At 48.1% G+C, this 20416-nt stretch overlaps 1 protein-coding gene across 1 annotated transcript; it reads right to left on the reverse strand.

Annotated features, from left to right (window-relative positions):
• Positions 1 to 3557: 3557 nt before the first annotated feature.
• On the reverse strand, positions 3558 to 18240 carry LOC109443764 (keratin, type II cuticular Hb5). Its single transcript, XM_019724510.2, has 9 exons — positions 17818 to 18240; positions 14916 to 15124; positions 13413 to 13473; positions 12304 to 12399; positions 11447 to 11611; positions 11078 to 11203; positions 7822 to 8042; positions 5112 to 5143; positions 3558 to 4382 (listed from the first exon to the last, which is right to left on the reverse strand). The coding sequence occupies exons 1-9, from the start codon at positions 18238 to 18240 to the stop codon at positions 4231 to 4233; spliced, it is 1485 nt and encodes a 494-aa protein (XP_019580069.2). The 3' UTR covers positions 3558 to 4230.
• Between the last annotated feature and the right edge of the window lie 2176 nt (positions 18241 to 20416).

Here is a 20416-nt window from a genome sequence, read left to right on the forward strand (position 1 = left end):
TCTTTGTGGCTCGGGGCCAGGGATGTCACTGGGTGCGTCTGGAACCTGGATCAAGCTGGAAGTATCTCCTCCTGGTTCTAACCCCCAAATAAGTCCCAGGATGGGGCTCCAAGACATGTCAGGCCTGGGATGGTTGGATGAACTCAGGCAGCTCGTAGAGAAGGAGGTATAAACATCAGTCGTCTTGGACTTACCTCCATTTCTCCATTAGGAGAACAGATTGGCTGTCACTATTCCAGACAACTATCCCCCTGTCAGCCCCCTCTGCTGCTCATCCCCTGGGCTTCCCCTGCAAAGAAAAGTTAAGGCCCGGTGCGTTCTGATGAATCCTTAGGTCAGGTCCAAAGGGTCTGCAATTCTACTGGAGGTTGTGGTCTCTTCTGAGGGCTCAGGCTGCTGCTTTTTCAGGTTTGGTGGCTAACACCAGGCCGTCTCCTCCAAGTTTCTTGCCTGCTCCCCTTCTTTCTCCCACCTCTCTGGGCCTTGAGGACAAGGTCATAGTCACAATAGGCCAACATTTAAATTAGGGCACCTTATTCATCCACAGGAAAGAGTAAATCTTGGGGACTGAAAAGTCAAAAGACCAAATTTCAACATCAACTCTGCCATGCCTTAGTGAGACCCTGGGCAAGAAGCAGCCTCCATGCTCTGCGCATCAGCCTAGGGACCTGTGAGATGAGCCCTTTCCAGCCCTGCCACCTCCTGTGGTTCTGGCTTGCTGGAGTGAGTCTGTGTGGGGGGAAATCACCTTGATATTACCATACGTAGAGGCCAAGCATAACTAAAATGCCAAATCTGACACTCCTCCCGCAAAATACCACACCATGCATTGAAAAGCCAAACAGCCAGGAGCTTAGAAAGATTAATAAGATTTTTAATAAGTTTCCATGCTTTGTGTGCAAAGACCAGTCAACTGATGCAGTCAGCCAGAGGTGCCATTGGCTTATGAGGATGCAATCTCTCTCCAGCCCTCCTGGCGGTCACAGCAAAAGGCAGAGCAAGCTCTTCTGGTTCAAAGGCTTCTGGGGCTTCCACAGCCCTCTCCTGATAAAAGAGCTATTATTCCTCGTGGAAAGCAAAGGGTGCGATCCAAGGATAACTAGAATTAAAGTTCTATTAGAAAAAGAAATTTAAAGAAGAAGTCAAGTGGTCTGAAATTGAGAGATCAGGGAAAAGTCAGACGAGCAGGTGGCCCAAACAATAAAGCTGGCCCATGTGGGTGATTCCAGCACTCTTTCCTGGGCTCCCCTTTCCTCTGAAACTCCACAAACCTTGCTAACTTCTGTCAGTGAAAATCAGACCTTCTGTCCATATTCCACTCTTATTCAAATATTCAGTTTCAAAAACTCAGGTAAGCTTGGGCTTTGGTGTCTTCTTTCCTACCTGAGGCCACAAGTGTTTCTTGCCAAGTCTCAAGTCCCCTCCACTTTATACCATCGTCACCAACACCCACTCCAGGGCCAGCTCCTGCTCCTGGCTGCCCCAGTGTCTCCAATTGTCCCCTGCTTCAGTCTTTGGGATCTCAGGAAACAGATTAGTGTCATGACCCACTGAGCCAAGCATAGTTAGAAACGCGGACAAACCACAAGCTCAAAGAAATCACAAATCATATTCCCCTTTGCAATGAACATGGACACGGGAAATGACCATCTGGGAATTACCCTGTGTGCATATTCACGTCACTGCCACTCTGGGAATGTGGACATTAAGAAGCGACTGTAATTGAGTGTTTTATTTATTGAAAATTCGCGTAATGGGGGCACTTACACTAAGTTCTACTATCTTTGGGTGGGAGAGCCTGCAGTGCCAGAGGCATAGTTCACCACTACCTCACACCACTTTAATGTTCCCACCTCTCCCCAAACCCCTTTGTGCCCCCAGAAATCCCTGCCCATTTCTGCTTCATTAAAAACCAAAGGGTCCCCCAACATGCAGGCTGTTATTCCCTTGGAGCTATCAGACAGTGACGGGGTGAGGTGAGGTGCCAGGACACTGCGTGGAGTGGAAGCAGCACTCAGTGGGTGAGCTTTCGCATTCAAGATGAAGACAACGCCGTAGGCTCACATATGGATACACACACCCTCCACCACCACCATCAAAAAGATTCTTCTCCCTATACCCTCTCCCCAGGGCAGTATGTGTCTAGTGGGATGCCTTTCCCTCCTCAGAGAAGACCTGGTGGCCCTTTGAACTTGATTTTACTCTTGTTCAAACTTGGTGGGATCTAGGCCATGATGTGCCCAGAATGCAGACCCTCTAAGTCCAGGAAGCAGAGACTAGGGACCACTATCCTAAAAACAATCTTGGTCCTCCCCTGGTCCCGGAAGACCAGTGTGTCCCCTGGGGACACATTCTGGAGGCATCAGAAGGACTGCATTGCCAGGGAGAACTACTCGAAAGTTTTTCTGTGTCCTAAGATCAAATATATATTCTTATAGCAAAATATCTTCACCCATTCAGGTCTTTTTTTAAAATCTTTTTTTTAAATCCCAAATATTATAAGGTGGGAGAAGTAGAATTCTTCCTGTAAAACAAGTGAAAGAAAGTTGCTCATCAGAAACCCCTCTCTCTACCTCATCACATCTGGGGGGACACCTTTACATCAGAGGGGGCTCTAAGGAGCGTTCCCTAGGCAGGACTTCTTGGGAACGGTCAGTTCAGGTATAGGCCAAAAACAGAGCTCCCCAATCAATTGCCCCCAGCCAAGCCATCGGGGAAAATGCCCTCCAACCGGTGGTCTAAGTTTTGATTCTGGGTTCCCTGACAGGAGACCTGTACTAACCACCCTGTTACAAGATCTGTCCAAGATTCTTGGAGAGCAGAGGCTATGGGACGATTTTTTGCAAACACTTCCAGGAAGTTCCTTTATGTCACCTTCCATCTCCTATCTCTGGAGTGTCAGACTAGTAAGGTAGGATCAATTAGAACCCCTCTTCCAGGAACATTTTGATGGGCCAGGATGTTTAGCCTGAAGGGAAAATTGGGATAAAGCAGTGGAAAGCTTATGAAATTTGGCATTCCCTAGACCTCCGTTTGGATCCTGGACTAACCATGTGACCTTAGTGAAATGATTTAACTTCTTTGGGCCTTAGTTTTCTTACCTGTAAAATGAAGACAATGACACTCTTGCTATGACAATGAAACACATACATGATGTGCCAGACATTTAGTAGCTGCTTGTGAATAAAAGCTCTTTTCTTCCCCTTTTCTACATTGGTCCCCACCACGCCTCGCCTGGGGGGCAGACTGGCTCTGACCTTACAGCATTCAGAAGAGAAACGCAAACACATGATCTGATCCTGTCAGAGGGACAGTCACCTCCACAGTCAGAATTATCTGACTCTCCTTTTCCCTCTGTCCACGTAAACCAGTGGTTCTCAAATTTAGTTCCTGTAAGAATCACCTGGGAGCTTATTTAATTCGGATTCCTGGGCTCATCCCTGGGTGCCCCCCTCCCTGATGTAGGTTGTGGTCTGGGGACCACACTTGGAGAAGCACTGAAATAATCAGGGAATGGACAGAAGGGGCTGGAAAAACAATGAAGGAGACAGACAATAACTTGGTTACTAGGAGGAAAACTTTAGCCACTGCCATTTAATCATACGCACCAAAAGATAGAAGGAGCCATAACAGGAATCACCCCAACGCAATCAGATTCTAAACCACCAATAAAAATCTCAGCCAGTTAGCCTTAGTCAGTCTTTCCATCCTGACATATGAATAGTTGGGGGATGCTCTAGGAACATACAATCTCTCAGAGCAAGTGAGGGGCCTCCTGGAGTCCCAGCTCCATGTCCGCCATGGCCCCCTCGGTGCTGAGAAGCCCCTCATCAAGGGCAAAGCACAGAGACGCCCCCATGCACTGCCCTGTCTCTACCTGGCTCCCTTCCCAGAGTGCCTGGCACAGGGTCGGTCAGTACTTAGTAAATGTTTGCCAGCCTGAAGTTAGTTGGGGAAGAAAGTGACTAAGCAGTTTATATCAAAAAGCTTTTGCATCCCTTTCCTGGTCCACAGGGAGGGAAGAATCAATGGAAGTGGCAGTAATGCCAAACCCAGGGTGTGGGCTCAAAGTGTACATCACAGCTCCAGTAAGAAGGAAGGTGGAGAGTTAGTCTGGGATCTCAGGAAGGGGAAATTACTAAACTAACGTTTGGGCCTGAGGGAGACTTTCCCCTCCTGCTCACCACCCTCACCTCATCAGACCTCATCCATCCAGAGTCCCACTTCCTGCTAGGCAAACCGCACAGATCTCGCACTGGAGCAGGCCCCCGCTACAGAGGGGGAGCCCAGGGCTCCACTGCTGATGACCACACCCCCCAGGCCACCGGGGATGGTGGAACTGAGGTCCCCGCAGACCACGCCGCCCTGGGAACGACTCACACCTGTAGATGGAGACACCAGGTCAGAATTCTCTTCCATCTTAGACATGCTGTGACCCAGAATGTTTTAAAACTAATAATTCACTCTCTTCACACTCCAAGGGACCCGCAGCATGAATCTTTTGAACTACAGGCAAATCTAAACCCATTGTCATCTGCTTTCTGAAGGAATGTGGTTAGCAAAGTGGACACCTAACTCTACCTGAACCAGACTAATGTTGAAATGTGTATATACACTCTATGAGCAAAAACTGAGGGAGGAATCCTCTAGAAATACGGTTGCTGGAAAGATGACAGGAACAGACAGACACTTAGCCTAGGGGCTGTGTACATATTAGACTATTAAAGATAAAAATTTTAAGGGTTGCCTGCAGTGGTCTCAAATGATCAGAATAGATATGTAGTGTTCCTTCTTATTAAAACATTGTACCACTTGAGGACTATTCTGGGTGTTATTGAAAGACTTAGGTTATTTTCACAGAGCCCATAAGGGGGAGGGGGAGATGCAGAACTTGTCACATTCATTAGCTTAGGATTCATGGATGTTCCAGATGGCTCCATGTAGGGACCAAATATTTTGACCATCCGTTTGTCCAGACCTCAGAGACCTCAGTGACTACCTGCCTCACCCAGTACCCCATGGACAGAGAAGTTCAGCCACCAGTTAGATCCAACCCATTATTAAGACTATTGACACCCAAAGAACCCAACCCCCATACACTCCCGACTTACAGATGTTGACTGAGCCCACGCCTTCACACAGCCTGCAGGGGAGAAGAGAGAGTGAGCATTAGAATCAAGTTCCCCTGCCCTTGCAGCAGGTCTGTTCTTCGTCCTAAAGGAGGGGAGAGACGATGCAGGGCTGAGGGCGTGCTGCCCACCTACTACAGACAGCGTCAGTGTTGGCACTGCTCCCTGGGTTCCCAAAAGAACAGGGGAATGTTAGGTTGCAGGATCCAAAACACCATCTTATGCCTCATTTGCTTCTCAGCCATGGATACTTGATGGACTTGAAAGGTAGAGATGGGGTACAGTGGGGGATGTCCTCCTTATCCCTTGGTGGGAAATTCCAGCCAAGCCAAAGAACAGGTGATGGGATCAGTTACTGCCTAACTGGACACCTCTGGGTAGGAAAAAGCTTGCCCATCATCCAAATTGATCCATTTTTATCCTACAATTTTAAACGCTGTCCCAGATATCAACCTGACTTGATAAATGCAGAGCAAGCCTGGAAGGTGTGGTAGTTAAGAGCCTGGATTCTGGATCCAGGTCACCTGGGCTCAAATCTGGCTGAGCCCACTTCTAGCTAGGGGACCTTGAGAAGTCACCTAACCTTTCTGTGCCTCAATTTCCCCAGTCATGAAATGGGGATGATAATATCCACCTCCTTGGGTTGTTGTAAGCTCTATATGTAAAGTGTCTACAGACAGAAGCTGGCACACAATAAATCCAATTAATAGTTTGCTATTAACATTATAAGTGTCTCATTAATGATGAGACATTTCTACCTCCACAGTGGGCTTCTCATAAATGCTCCCTCGTCCCTCACAGCGACATGCACTTTCTGTTTCTATGTCTCCCCCTTTTTTCTAAGCCCAGCTACAAACCTTTTCCTCCTAGGAAAGCTCTAGTCTGATTCCTTCTGCCCAACTCAGAGCCCTCCAATACTCCAACGCTTTTCAATTAGGACATTGATTCCAGCTCACTTTCCTGCCACGTGAATCTGACTTTGCCACAGCCTTGGAACTGTGCCCTTTCAGACAATTCTAGGTAATGCCCATGGTGGTTCCTGTTGAGCCTCAATGCTGGCACCAGCTATCTCCAAGTTGAATGATTATGGCTGCTTTTATATTCTTATTTCCTATATTTTCTAAAATAAGCATTACTTGTGTAATCCAAGTAAACATGTTAAATGCCAAGAAGGGAAGGTCTATTAAAAGGTCAGTGGCCACAGCGGCGGCTGGATGGCTCAGTTGGTTAGAGCACGTGCTCTTAACAACAAGGTTGCTGGTTCAATTCCTGCATGGGATGGTGGGCTGCGCCCCTGCTACTAAGATTGAAAACAGTGATTGGACTTGGAGCTGAGCTGCGCCCTCCACAACTAGATTGAAGGACAATGACTTGAAGCTGATGGGCCCTGGAAAAACACCGTTGCCCAACATTCTCCAATTAAAAAAAAAAAAATGGTATGGATGCTGAGTGCCTCACAGGATGCTGGGAGTAGGTTGGGCACTTAAGGGTGCAAAGCAGGAGAGAGCTCTGGTGGTTTCACCCAACAGCTGGAGGAAATGGACAAAAAAGTTGACCTGCTTCCGCCAAGTATGGTGTGAATCCAGCAGCATGGCCAGCAGCCCTGGGTGCCACTCGTGTCATTTTTGTAACAACAGCCATGTGAATAAGGAGTTTCTGCCTCTGCATGGGTGCAGCCCTGCCTGGGGACCCTGGACAGGGATATTCTTCTTCTGATAATAGCCTGCTCCTACTCATGCTTACTATGTTCCGTTAACCCGTTTGATCCTTGCAACAGCCTTAAGCAGTGGGTTTTCTGATTTCCTGTTTTACAAACGGGGACACTGCGGCATAGAGGTTTGAAGCTAGTAAGCAGTAGAGCCGGGATTTAAACGCAGGTGGTCTGGCTCACAGCCCATGATCTTCACGTCTAAACTCTACTCCCCTGTGTAGCCTGCTTTCCCCTGACGGGCCTCAGCTAGGAGGCAATAATAATGTGGCCACTTTAAGGCTAGAGGCCCATGCACCATCCCACGTATGAAACCACATTGTTCCTTCCCATGCTGACTTCACCTACCCTCAGTTATTGGCTCAAACTGTCAACACAGCCTGAGGTGTCCTTAACTTTTCCCATCCCCTGAGCTCTTCTACCTCCTTTTCTGAAAAGCCTCCCTGGGATACTAACCCAGTCATCTGGAGGATGGATTTCTGTCTGCCCCTTTCTTCCCTGGCTAAGCAAGGACCCTGTGCTACTCATTTCTATTTACTGGTCCCGAATACCAGACTATCTAAGTTGATTGGATTCCTGTCTGTGCCTCCCAAATCAAATGGCCTTTAACAAATCTTCTAAATGACTGCAGCTTTCACAACCCACTGAAATGTGATTCCAGAAACATCTCTCAGCTGACAGGGTAATATCATGGCCTTGGAGTGAGCTTTTGGTACAGCTGGAAGGGCAGCGTAGGAGGGGAAAAGGTCATGAAGTGCTAGCCAGGAGACGAGTGTAATTTTAGCTTAGCCACTAACTAGCTGTGGTCTCAGACCCTCCCCTTCCCCTCTCTGGGCCTCAGTTTCTCTTTCTGAAAATGGGGAAATGGCTGGACCCCATGATCTCTAGTCTTCCTCAATGTGAATCTCTCTGCCTGGGGGATTCTAGTCCAGTGAGGCTATAGCCCTGAGTGGGGATGTAAAGTGACCCCAAGCCCCTCCTCACCGGCTCTCCTCGCCCTCCAGCAGTTTGCGATAAGTGGCAATCTCCACGTCCAGGCCCAGCTTGGAGTTCATCACCTCCTGGTACTCCTTGAGCAGGCAGGCCATGTCCTGCTTGGCCTTCTGCAGGGCGGCCTCCAGCTCGGCCAGCTTGCAGCGAGCATCGCTGACGGCCGCCTCGCCCTGCTGCTCTGCTTGGGCCAGAGCAACCTCCAGTTTGCAGCGCTGGGGGAAGGAGAGAAGGGAAGGAGTGTGAGAAAGGCGCAGTCTGTGGGAACCCTGGTGTCTCCCACAGCCTTGGTCATCCTCTTTTGCCTCCATTCAAAATGGTCAACTTTTAAATTAACTATGCAGAGAAATAATAGCCGTTTGGAGATTTCTTCCTTCATTGTTGTATGCTTTATGGTAAAACTCAAGTCCATGGTGAGCCATTAGAAGGAGAAAATTAAGCACTGGAATAAGGTTGATAATATTTAGTGATACTATCTTATATGTGTCCACTGTTGTTAGTTTACAAGGCGCTTTCACAGTTATCTTATTTGATCTTCAAGTTGCTCTGTCAATTTTTCAGAATAGGCCTTGTTATTCCCATGAGGCAGATGAAGAAACTGAGACTCAAAGAGGCTGTGACTTGACCTAAGCTACGAAATTAGTGCCCAGCCCAGGTTTTCAGAGGCTACTGAACGGGGTCTTATGTTTGGCCTACTGAGTCAGCATGCTAAAAAGTTCCCATTTACAATACCCAGCAAGCTAACTACAGCTCTTCCCTCGCCCCCACCTAAGAAAGCATAAGGAACTCCTACAACTCAGTAGCAAAATTTACTAATAACTCCAGTTTTAAAAATGGGCTAAGGACTTGAACAGACATTTCTCCAAAGAAGACATAAATGGTCAACAGGTATATTAAAAAATGTTCAGGACCACTGACCATCATGGAAATGCAAATCAAAACCACCATGGGATATCATCGCACACCTGTCAGGACGGCTATCATCAAAAAACCAAGACAACAAGTGTTAGTGAGGATGTGGAGAAATTGGAACCCCTTGTGCACTGTTGGTGAGAATGCAAAGTGGTGCAGCCACGATGGAAGATAATATGGAAGTTTCTCAAAAAATTAAAGATAAAACTACCATATGACCCAGCAATCCCACTTCTGGGTATTTACCCAAAAGAAGTAAAATCAGGATCTCTAAGAGACATTAGCACTCCCATGTTCATACGAGCATTATTCACAATAGCCAAGATGTGGAAACAACCTACATGTCTCTGGACAGATGAATGGATAAAGAAAATGTGGTATAGACATACAATGGAATACTATTCAGCGTTAGAAAGAAGGAAATTCTGCAATATGTGACAACATGCATGAACCTTGAGGACATTATGCTGAGTAAATAAGCCAGACACAGAAAGGTAAATGCTACATGATTTCACTTATGTGAGGTATATAAAATGTCACATTCATAGAATCAGAGTGGAATGATGGTTGCCAGGGGCTGGGGGAGGGGAAATGGGAGGTTACTAATCAATGGGCATAAAGTTTTAGTTACGGAAGATGAATAAACTCCAGAGACCCACCATGTTCAACACTGTACCTGTGGTCAACAAATTTGTTATACTTACAAATACTTACAAATTTGTTAAGAGGGTAGATCTCATGTTCAGTGTTCTTATCAAATAAAACAAATATTTTTAGAAAGCATATCAGAATGCAAGTGAGGATAACTTCTAATCTTCTCTAATTTCACTTCTGGAAAGTAAACCACTCCCATATTTCATTACCTCAGCTATTAATAGTAACAAATTACATCTTACACAGTGGGTGAGACCAGCTAATAGAAGAGAGAGGACAGGAATTAAACCAGGTATATGTGAGAACTCAGCTTTATGGTAGAGGTAGTGTCACAAGCCCGTGGGTAAAGAATGGATTACATAATACATTTTCTTATTACATATATGTAGAAATTTTTAATTAAAACCCTACTCCATATATATATATAAAAATTAAGTTCAGATGGATTAAAAACCTAAATGTGAGAACTAAAACTATATAATTAGTAGAGGACAACAAAATGTTAAGAGGATATCTTTATGACCTCAAATTTTCTTAAGTATAAACCATTCAGATAGGAATTGGTGGATTTGGCACATCCAGCCTAAATATTTCTGTTCCATAATGGACGCCAGAGCAAAGCAAACAGACAAGCGATAGATTGAGAGAAGATTAATTGCAGCATGTACAAGTATAATCGACAAAGGGTTACAGTCTAGACACAATGGACAAGGAAATACTGCAAATCACCACGAAGACAGGAATCACAATAGAAAAATGGCAAATGATAGGAACAGGCAATTCTTCGAAGAGGAAATACAAATGAGTAGTAAGTGTGTGGAGAGACATTCAATGTAAGTAGTTAACTAGAGAAATGAAAATGTAAATAACAATTAGATTATGGTTTATACCTATTAGAGTCATAAGAATTTGAAAGTCTGAAATAGCACATGCTGTAACAGAAGCCCTCATGTACCAACAGCAGAACTACACTGGCATAGCACTCCGTGGGTATTTATGGAAAATAAATAAATGAGTATCTTATAACTGAACAATTCTATTTCTTGCTTTATACCTTCAAAACATCTCTCATGTAGATGCACATAGAGACGTGTATAAAAATGTTCATGATACAACTGGTTGTAGTCGCAAAGACTTGGAGGCAAACTAAATATCCATCAACAGGGGAATGGAGAGGAAATTATGGTTTATGAATATTATAGAATTCCATACAACAGAAATAATGAAGCAGATCTCTTAGAGCAACATGCGTGGATTTTAAAGACATAATGCCAACGGGCAAAGGAAAGAATCAGAACGAAATTTATGATATAATATCATTATGTAAATTTAAAATACTAAAAAGTTTATGTAAATATATTTTAAAGTATATATGTGTATATATGTAAATATATGTATGAAAGAGGGACTATAAGGACATATATTAAATAGATAGACCAATCCTCTCCCTAAAATGTTTTGTGCACTGCTGGTCACTCAGATTCAGGTACTTAAAAGATAAGCCCCTTCAAAGATGGCAGCCGGCCCTAAAGGTAGAAAGACAGCAGAGAACACATCAGAAGTAGCAGGTGCGCCGAGTGGGGTCTCAGTGTCGCCGAGTGGGGTCTCAGTGTTCCCCGAGTGGGGTCTCAGTGTCCCTGAGTGGGGTCTCAGTGTCCCTGAGTGGGGTCTCAGTGTCCTCGACCTGCTGCTTGGCGTTCTCCACCTCGGCAGTCAGCCTCTGGATCATGCGATTCAGGGCATTGAGCTCCTCCTTGGTTCTGCGGAGGGTCTCGCCCTGCTGGGTCACTGTGGCCTTCATCTCCTCACACTGCGGGTTGGCAGACAAACACAACCAATGATCACAATATGCCTGGAGGGTGTGCTGGGATGTCACTGACCCCCCCACCCCACACCAGATTTGCCAGCCTACTACTGTTCTGCAATTGCCCCACTTGCTTCCCCTACACTGAACTGATGCAGCCCTCTGAGTGCCTAGGTGCATTTCCCAGGGAAGCTCCAAGTTCATGACCATCCATCCTGTTCAGTGGGGCAGCCCAGCCCTCCAACTCACCTTGGTTTGGTACCAGGACTCGGCCTCGGCCCGGCTGCGACTGGCGACGTCGTCGTACTGAGCCTTGATCTCGGCCACAATCGAGTCCATGTTGAGGTCGCGGCTGTTGTCCATCTTAACCACCACCGAGGTGTCAGAGATTTGTGACTGAAGGACATAGATTTCCTGTAAAAGACAACAGCCAGTGCCCTCAGCTCCAAATCCCCTCCAACTCTTATCTCTTCAAGTAATCCAAAAAACAATTCCAACTCTGAAACTTTAAGAAGTAAATTAGAAAACTACTGGCAATTCAGGAAAATTTTATGTGTAGCTTTAAGAGGAAAGGGCTGGAATTTGGACCACGGCCTCAACGCAAAGAGTAAGGTGGAATTTCGTTAATGCCGGATCAGGATCAACAAATGCAGATTTCTATGGTTCTGGACAAACTGGATGACTGTGCCTAGAGCCTAAACTCGCCAGATCTGCTGTAGCTGTCTGTATAAATCCAGCCAACCAGACAATGGGCAGATTTAGAGTGCTGGCTTTTCTAATCGGGTTTTTACACTATAATTGTTATTATAGCTGAATGCCTGTATCTATATTGTCAAACCTCCACTTCATGTTGTGCTGTACAGACAGGCAATGAATTATAGTCTTTCAAATCATTTTAAAGGAAGGACATCATTCATTTCCATTTTGAAAGGAGGCCTGAACAAGAGAAAATCTCCCTAGTCACAAAAGAAAAGGATGTTGAGATCCTAGACAAGTAAGGAATGGACAATTCTCCCTAGAACCAAGGAACCTGGACAGTCCACGTCCCAGGAAAACCTTCCTCCATCTCCTCCCTCACTTGCCCTTCCAGAGATGGGGAGACTCACCTCTTCATAAAGGGCCTGTAAAAAATGCATCTCCTCCTTCAGTGCCTCCACGTTGGCCTCCAGGTCAGCCTTGCGCAGGTAGGCGCCATCTACATCCTGGTGGAGAAGACAGGAGAGGGTGGGGCACGGGGTCATTCAGTGCCCCTTGGACCTCTGCCACCTCCTGGCCTACCCGCTTTGTCCCTCAACCATCCAACCTGCAATTACAAATCTAACCTGGACTTCTTGTCCTCACCTTCAGGGCCCCTCTAGGAGGAGTGGGGCCTTTTTATCTGCCCCTAATATTACTTCCCATCATATAAGCATCAGTGGGACCACCTGGTAGTAGAGAGAACTCTGCTCCCTACAAGATGTTTTCCAGTTCCTCCAGAATTGAGGATTTTGCTAAATCGGATAGCCTAATATCACAGCCCCAAACATCAGGCTGCTGCTAAGCCACACTGGCCCACGGAGCGTGACCATGAGGTGGCCACAGAGCCACGAGTGCACCTCCTCCTCCTGTCGTCCTTGGCACCCAGGTCAGGTAACACCCAACACCCAGGTAGCGGACTCTCCTGCCTGAGACCGAGGTCGCACCTCTATTGGCAGATTTTTTTACCAGCCCTCTCTCCATTTCGTGATTACTCACAAATAAGCTGGCTGGTAAGCACATTATTTGTGAAAAAGCATTAGTAGACACTTCAACTTACCAATTTGAAACCAAAGGGAAATCATTAGTAGTTTTTGCCTCATCTGCAAGTGCACTGAATGAGGGCCACAGCTAACAGAGTCACTAGCAAGCTGAGCACCAACACATCCCGATGTGGGAGGCAATGTCCACATGAGAGTGAAACAGATTTCAAAGTGACCATTTCAGCTAATCAGGAAGTTTCCAAGTAAACAAACAGTAGTAGGATGAGGTTCTCTTGATAAGAAGCCTCCCTCAGCAGGGAGGCTTGGTTCCTGTACGCGGGCCACGATGGCTTCCAAAGCCAGGCCAACCTCCATTTGCCAGGGGACCGAAGGGCCCTGCCACCACAACTAGACTGATGTGACCTTGGCCAGATGCCAGTCTCAGAGCATCCAGCATCCAAGAGTTAAGCGCTCGCCATGTGGGAAGAGTCACTCACCTTCTTCAGCACCACAAATTCATTCTCAGCTGTGGCCCTGAGGACGACCTCTTCTTCATACCTGAGGAGAGAGAACATAGGTGGAAGGGCCCCTCGGGCTGGAGGCCAAGGGCTAGACAGCGAGACCTAGATTTTCAAGACTCCCTGGTTCTGCCCTTGACTTTCCGTGTGCCTTGGGAGAAGAGGCTTGGCTTCTGTGGACTTCTACTTCTCAGCCACAAAGAACCCACCAAAGGACAGTAGACATAGAGTCCAAGTCCCTGATTTCTTGTCCAAGCTTGAAAGTGAAGTCACTGCAAACCCTCAGGCAAGCCATTTACTCTCTCTGCATCTTGGGTGAACAGGCCTGGTGTGCAGTAAGCCACTCAGTAAATTTGTGGGATAAATAGAAGACAGATGCTCCAGAGGCCCGTCAACCCTAAAATTGTACAAAACGTAAAGCTCCTTGAAGCCCTCCCCATGACGTTCTGTGCCCCCTGCCCCAACATCCAAGGACTTGAAATCCTGGAAGCCACTCACTTTGCCTGGACTGCTAGGGGACACTTCCACAGCCCTCCCCAGCCTGGTTGCTCTCTTGCTCTTGGCCATGAGATCTGAGCCCTGCCCCAGCCAACAAGAGAGACCAGAGTTCACAGAGCACCGTTTTCACAACATTGTAATTACAGCGTAATTTGGGCTGTTATAAAGTCAGAGCTCTGTAATTACCAGCCCTCACACCCCCAGAGTGGGAGACAGATTTTGATACCTGCAAACAGAATTGTGTCTGCATTTTCATCCCCCCAAGGAAAGTGAAAACCCATTGCTGGGTCCATCTGGATGGTAAAACCTGATCTTCCAAGACCAGAATTCTAATTACTTCCAATTAGAATTACGAGGACTGATAACGTCAAAATCACCCTTCACTCTGTGTGTATCTACCAGATAAAGCGGGACAAGTGAACAGTGATCCAGTGAGTAAAACTAGGTTATGGCCAAACTAAACAAGTCAGGTGAAAATAAAAGATTTACATGGACCTTTGAATTGTAGAGCCTTGCAGAACAAGAGCCGGATGATTTATCTTTAGCGTAAATAAAGGTGTCATAAGATATCTTGAATAGCATCAGCCTGATCATTTTCAAGATTTCTCTTCCAGGAACTTTCCTTCCCACCCATCCTGGCACCAACTGCTCTCAAGTTCTGCTCTTTGGCCCTATTGATCTTGGTTCTCCTGTTTCATTCATTCTTTCTCCATCTCTCGGTCAGTTCAGTCTGTGCCCTGGGTGTGTGTCCCACCCCTCTAAGTCTGGGAGCTCTCTTTCTCTCAAAATCTTTCCCCAATCCTCAGGATGGGCCTGAAAGAGCTGGGAACCGAAACAAGATGGAACAGACTAATAAAACAATTCATCTGATTGGTAGCCTGGAATGACCCTGACCTTTAGCCATGTCGGCCTTCAGGATAGTTGTGCGGACTGAGCCAAGACCTACCCCACTTCCATAACCAGCCCCAGTCCCGTCATGCTCACTTCTTCTTGTAGCCCTCCAGCACCTCCTGCACGTGGTTGAGCTCTGAGGCCAGCCTCCCGCTGTCAGCCTCCGCACACTCGGCCTCCCGCCTCAGCGTCTCGAGGTAGCCACTGAACAGCGGTTCCAGGTTGCTCTCACAGCACTTGCGGTTCTGGTAGAACTGCCACTTGGTCTCCAGCAGCTTGTTCTGCTGCTCCAGGAAGCGCACCTGCCGCCCAGGGTGGGGGGAAAAGACTCAGGAGGGCATCTGGGAAGGTGCCAGTTCCCCCAGAACTCTCTCTGCCCTTGGGGATGGCCCCTGACCTGCAGGAGCCTGTGACCTTCCCCCAAAGGCCAAATCATTTACAAAGTCTGAAAGCACAGTTCACAATTGTTGCCCCAGTAACTACCCCTCATTCCATTCCCATCTCCCAGAAAGAGTACACAATTTATTTGTGATTTGTTTGTTCTGCACAGAATGAAACAACATCTAACCCTATAAAAACACCACAAACCATGTGTGGTAGACCAAAAATGTCCCCTCAAAGAAGATCACGCCCTAATCCCTGGAACCTGCGAATTTGTTACATTATGTGGCAAAAGGGACCTTGCAGATGGAATTAAGGTTATGGACCTGAAGTTCAGGAGATTACCGTAAATTATCCAGATGGGTCCCACAGTGTTCATGTGGGCCTTTCAAAGCAGACGAAGAAGGCAGAAGAATGAGAGATGCTGAGAAGAAGGAGGCAGAGGAAGAACTACACATGAGAAGCAAGAAGCACTCGACCACTATCGCCAGCTTGGAAAGTGGAAGGAGAAAGGGCCATGAGTCAAGGAAGGCAGGCAGCCTCCAGGAGCTAAAAGCCAGGAGACAGGGACCTCAGTCCTACAATCACCTGGGACTCAATTCTGCCAAACACCTGACTGTCTGCAAAAACAGGTCTCCCCCAGGGCCTCCAGAAAGAAAGGCAGCCCTGCTGTCAGCTTGATTTCAGCCTCGTGAGATAATAAAGGTTTGTTGCTTTAAGTTGCTAAGTCTGTGGGCATATTTATAGCGGTGATTTTAAAATGCACCCTCTGTGATTCTCCTTCAGTCTGACTCTGGGGTGCAGGAGCCCAGGACGGAGAACTCTGGACCAGTAGTTAGGAGATCTCTCTCTGCCTAACTCTGCCACCAACCAGGCCACCGTTTTCTCTGAGCCTCACTGTAAACTGAGGCAGTGGGAACACGTCGACAATTTACCCTAGCAGCCCCCAGGCCTTCTCTGGCCCACAGGCATGTTTTCTTTGGCCTGCACACTGTTTTACAAAAACCTGATTAATCGCCAATATTTAATAATTGAGTGAGTTCAGGCAAGAATCTGGATCACCCTGACCTTGACAAAGCAGACGCTCTGGAGGTGAGTGGCAGCGTGCTTCTCAGTTTGGCTTCATTCGTCGAGTACCATGCCGCTGGCAGCCCTAAACTAAGTGATCTCCTCAAGCCCTAACCTTCTGGGTGGACAAGCCTGGTATAAAGCAACCCTCATCAGCCGGTGCTTATGGGAAAAGGAACCCACACCCTGGTTATCCAGAAGGCATCTGCTTTGGGTCTCCACATACAGACACAAGTCATGGGGCAGCTCTCTGGCCTGCTTGTTCTGCAGGCTTGAACCCACCACTGATGCCCTTTGCACACCTGGAGCTTACCCTGAAGGAAGAATGCGGGAAGGAGGTACGGTAAGTGGCTGTCAGCAACCCCAGGGAGGGACTGACCGTTCCCTACAGAGAGAGCAGTTTACCTGGGTGATGCCCAAAAGGCCACGTGTAAAGACACCTTGGAGTCTGCGTGCTCAGGGTCCTCACTGTGCTGTTGCGCAAATGAGGAAAAGACTCCCCCTCCAGGCAGGTGCAGCCCCCTGCCGGGGCACACTGCACAGCTAGCAGAATGTGGGCTGGCTTTCAACCTCCCCCCAACCTGCCTGATGGGTGTTCCTGTGCAGTGAATAATGTGCATGACCCTAAGACCAGCTTCTCTGTGCTAATGGAGAGAAAGAGTGGTTTGGACAGCATGTTAAGAATGGGTATGGAGCCCCTTCCCTTGCAGGTACGCCTGTTTCTGATGGAGGTGTCTGTGTGAGAACAAAGCTCCCCACCCACATCACCCAGTGTGCACCTTCTGGGTGCAGATGTGTCCACCACGCGGCCCTGGAAGGTGAGCCTTTCCTCCCGTGGAGCCCAGTGGCTGTTCTCCCCCAAAGATCAGATTGTGGGCTCTCAGAACGGGTATATCACTGGGTTAAAGGAAATCAGAGCTGTATATCCAATCAGAAGGAGGGCTCAGAAACTGCAACATCAGAAAAATGTGATTCAACAGCCCCTCCATGGACCTCCTTTAAGTTTCTCAGCTCACTTCCTTTCATTTATATAAATGTTGGGTGGAAGAGGGCACCCGGGGCAGAAGTCCTGGGAATTCACAGCCTTTCTATGATGTCCCCACCAGGAAGGAGCAGGAAAGGAGCTTCTGGCCCCGATTTCTCCTGGCTCCCCTCTCTGTGCTGGGGATGGCAGCATCTCCTCCGGGGTGGGGGTGGGGGTTCAGACACCAGCCTAAGCCGAGATGTCCACCCCATCCATCCCACAAGCTGTCTGATGGCTGAGATCCAGAGGATGGGGCCTCAGACACACATTCAGCTCTTGCTGGGCAGGGAAATGCAGCAGCAATAAACCTTCCTGTTCTGGATGGTGGTGTCACATCCATTTTGCATTTGACTCTCACAGCAACGTTTGAAAACCAAGACCCTGCTTCAGTCACATTCTCAAGGCCACATGCTAATCAGTAGCAGGGCTGGCACCCCAAGAATCTGAACCCAGCCCATCACTGGGTTGTGAGTCCCTTTTCCATTCCTAAGCCACAGCCCAGGGAACACTCGACAGACCCACCTTGTCGATGAAGGCAGCAAACTTGTTGTTAAGACACTTGATCTGCTCCTTCTCCTCATGTTTCACGCACTGCGCGTTGGGGTCGATCTCCAGGTTGAGGGGCGTAAGGAGGCTCTCGTTGACTGTCACGGTGGTGATGCAGGGCGGGCTGGGCCCACAAAGGCCCCCTGCCCGGTAGCCAAAGCTGCCCCCACTGCGTAGCGGCCGTGCACAACTCACCGCGATCCGTGGGGACCCCACTGTACACAGGCTTTGGCTGCCAAAGCCCCCGAGGCGCCTGGAGCCCAGCCCCCCAGGACTGCCCCTGCGGTAGGCCACAGCACTGGCACAGCTGCGAGCCCCCGGCTTGGGCATGACAGCAGAGCAGGAGCTGAAATTCCTGACTCCATAGCCAGAGCTGATGCGGTGGGAAGGGCTTGCCATGCCTCTGCTCTGCGGGGCAGTGCCAGGGAAAGTGCAGGAGACTGAAGGACACCGCCACTTCTCACACCAGAGAACTGTTAGTGCTCTTTTATAGGGCAGACGATGGGCTTCCCACCACATGAAAGGCAGGAGAAAGTTACTAATGCATTTATGAGTATGGGAACCATCCCCAGGGGAGCATTGAGAAGGAAAGCTGAAACTTGCCGCCTTTAATAGCATATCAAGGAGACCCTGCATCCCAATAAACCTGTCCCCTGCCCGTTCAACCACACAAGCCTGGACATATCTATTCAGCCCTAATTCCCCTCCACCCCTGTGAGTAGACCTTGGATCATTATCCCACATAGGCAAGAGGAGGCCTGGGCCAGCACATTCCTGAGACTTGAAGGGTCCCATGTCCCACCAAGGTTTCATTGGCCCGTCCTTCCAGGCAGAGTCCATGTTTCCCGTCTAAGGCTGCAAGGATACCTGGTTCATCTCCTAGGTGAGCATGGACTGAGCCCCTTCAAGCCTTGCCCTGTTATTGCTCTGAACTACATTCCGTCTGACAGTACAGTCGTTGCAGTTGGCACTTCCCCCTGGAATCAGAAAACATATCTTATCTACTTTTAGATCCCTCATGACAACCAGCACATATTAGGTCCTCAGGAAGCCTTGCTTGAATCGAATAGACTGGACACAAAGGGAATGGCCAATATCTGGAGAGATGTTTCATCAAATCCACAAATATTAGTGGACCCTCCACCACGTGCCAGGCCCAGCAGCCGGCCTGGAGGAGCTGCCTTCATTCACAGGCAAGTGCTGAGGTTTCACCAGAGCAAGGCATGAATATAGATGCTGGGGGAAATCAAGCTGAGTGGGCAGAGTTTTCCCTTGAGGAAACTGGGTCTCATGGGGAGACTAGACACAGGCAGAAAAGAGGAAAAGACTACTGATCAGGTATAGGGAGGGCTCATGGCTAAGCACAGAAGCACAACTCCTGCAGTAGCTCTCACTGGGAGGGAAGAGTCGAGTGTGCAGGAAGGTGAGAGAGCTCCTCCGTGCTGGACATGAAAAGTACGGCAAGCAAAATAGAAACCGAATTGAAAACTGAAGCTCTGAAAGGGGCCTGCCTCACACGGGTCTCTATTTGTTTCCTTCCATGATTCAACAAGTATTTATGGAGTACCTACTATGTGCCAGGAATCTTTCTATGAACTTGGGGTACATCAGTGAATAAAACCAAGATATATACTTTTGTGGGTTTCCATTCCACTGCGAGATGTCAACAAATAAACTTCATAAATGAGTAGGCTACATGTTAGGTGGTGGTAAGTATTATGGGAAGAACAAATGGAACCGGAGAAGGAAACTCGGGAGAGCTAGAAGAAAGGTAAGGTCCAACTTTCACAGGGTGGTCCAAGTGGGTTGCACTGAGATGGTGACATGGAGCAAAGATTTCGAGGTAGTAAAGGGACGAGCCATGTGAGCAGAGGAACAGGCCTGGTGTGTTCCCACCAGGAGCCAGGAAGCCCCTGTGGTGTGAGTAGCGAGAGCGAAAGAGAATTCCACGTGCGAGTGAGTTCAGGACATACAGGGAGGGAGGTGGTCGATGCAGATCATGGAGGGCCAGCGGGCCATATGCGGACGCAAGCTCCCGCTGAGTGCAGTGAGGAGATTCAGGGGGCTCTGCGCAGAGGAGAGACACGACCTGACCAGTTACATGACCAGTGATGTGAGGCCTACCTGCAAAATAGACCGTACAGAAGGCAACGGTGAAAGGAAAGAAAAGGGCCAGGAGGGTCTCGCAGGAATCCTAGGGAGGTGACAGAAGCTCATGCCAGCCGGGAAGGAAGCCCTGGACAGTGTGAGACGTGGCCATCCAACTTTGGGTGGGATTGAAAAAAAAGGGCCAACTAGATTTCTTGACAGATCGGATTTGGGATATGAGAGAAGGAGAGGAGTCAAGGAGGCGTCCACACTTTCTCATGGGTTGAACTTGTCTCCACAACAAAGTAAAACCGTGGTATAGTGAGGAAAATGCTAAGACAAATGCTGTCCCCAAATGCTGTCCTGACTCGCTGACTCTGCACCCTGGTACAAGGCACCTACCCTCTCTAGTCCTCAGTGTTCTCAATGGAACATGCAAGGGTTGGGCCCAATGACCATCAGTATTTCCTAGGGAAGCCATGAGGGC

This window comes from Rhinolophus sinicus, linkage group LG02 (assembly GCF_036562045.2).
Source record: "Rhinolophus sinicus isolate RSC01 linkage group LG02, ASM3656204v1, whole genome shotgun sequence".
Lineage (NCBI taxonomy): Eukaryota > Metazoa > Chordata > Mammalia > Chiroptera > Rhinolophidae > Rhinolophus > Rhinolophus sinicus.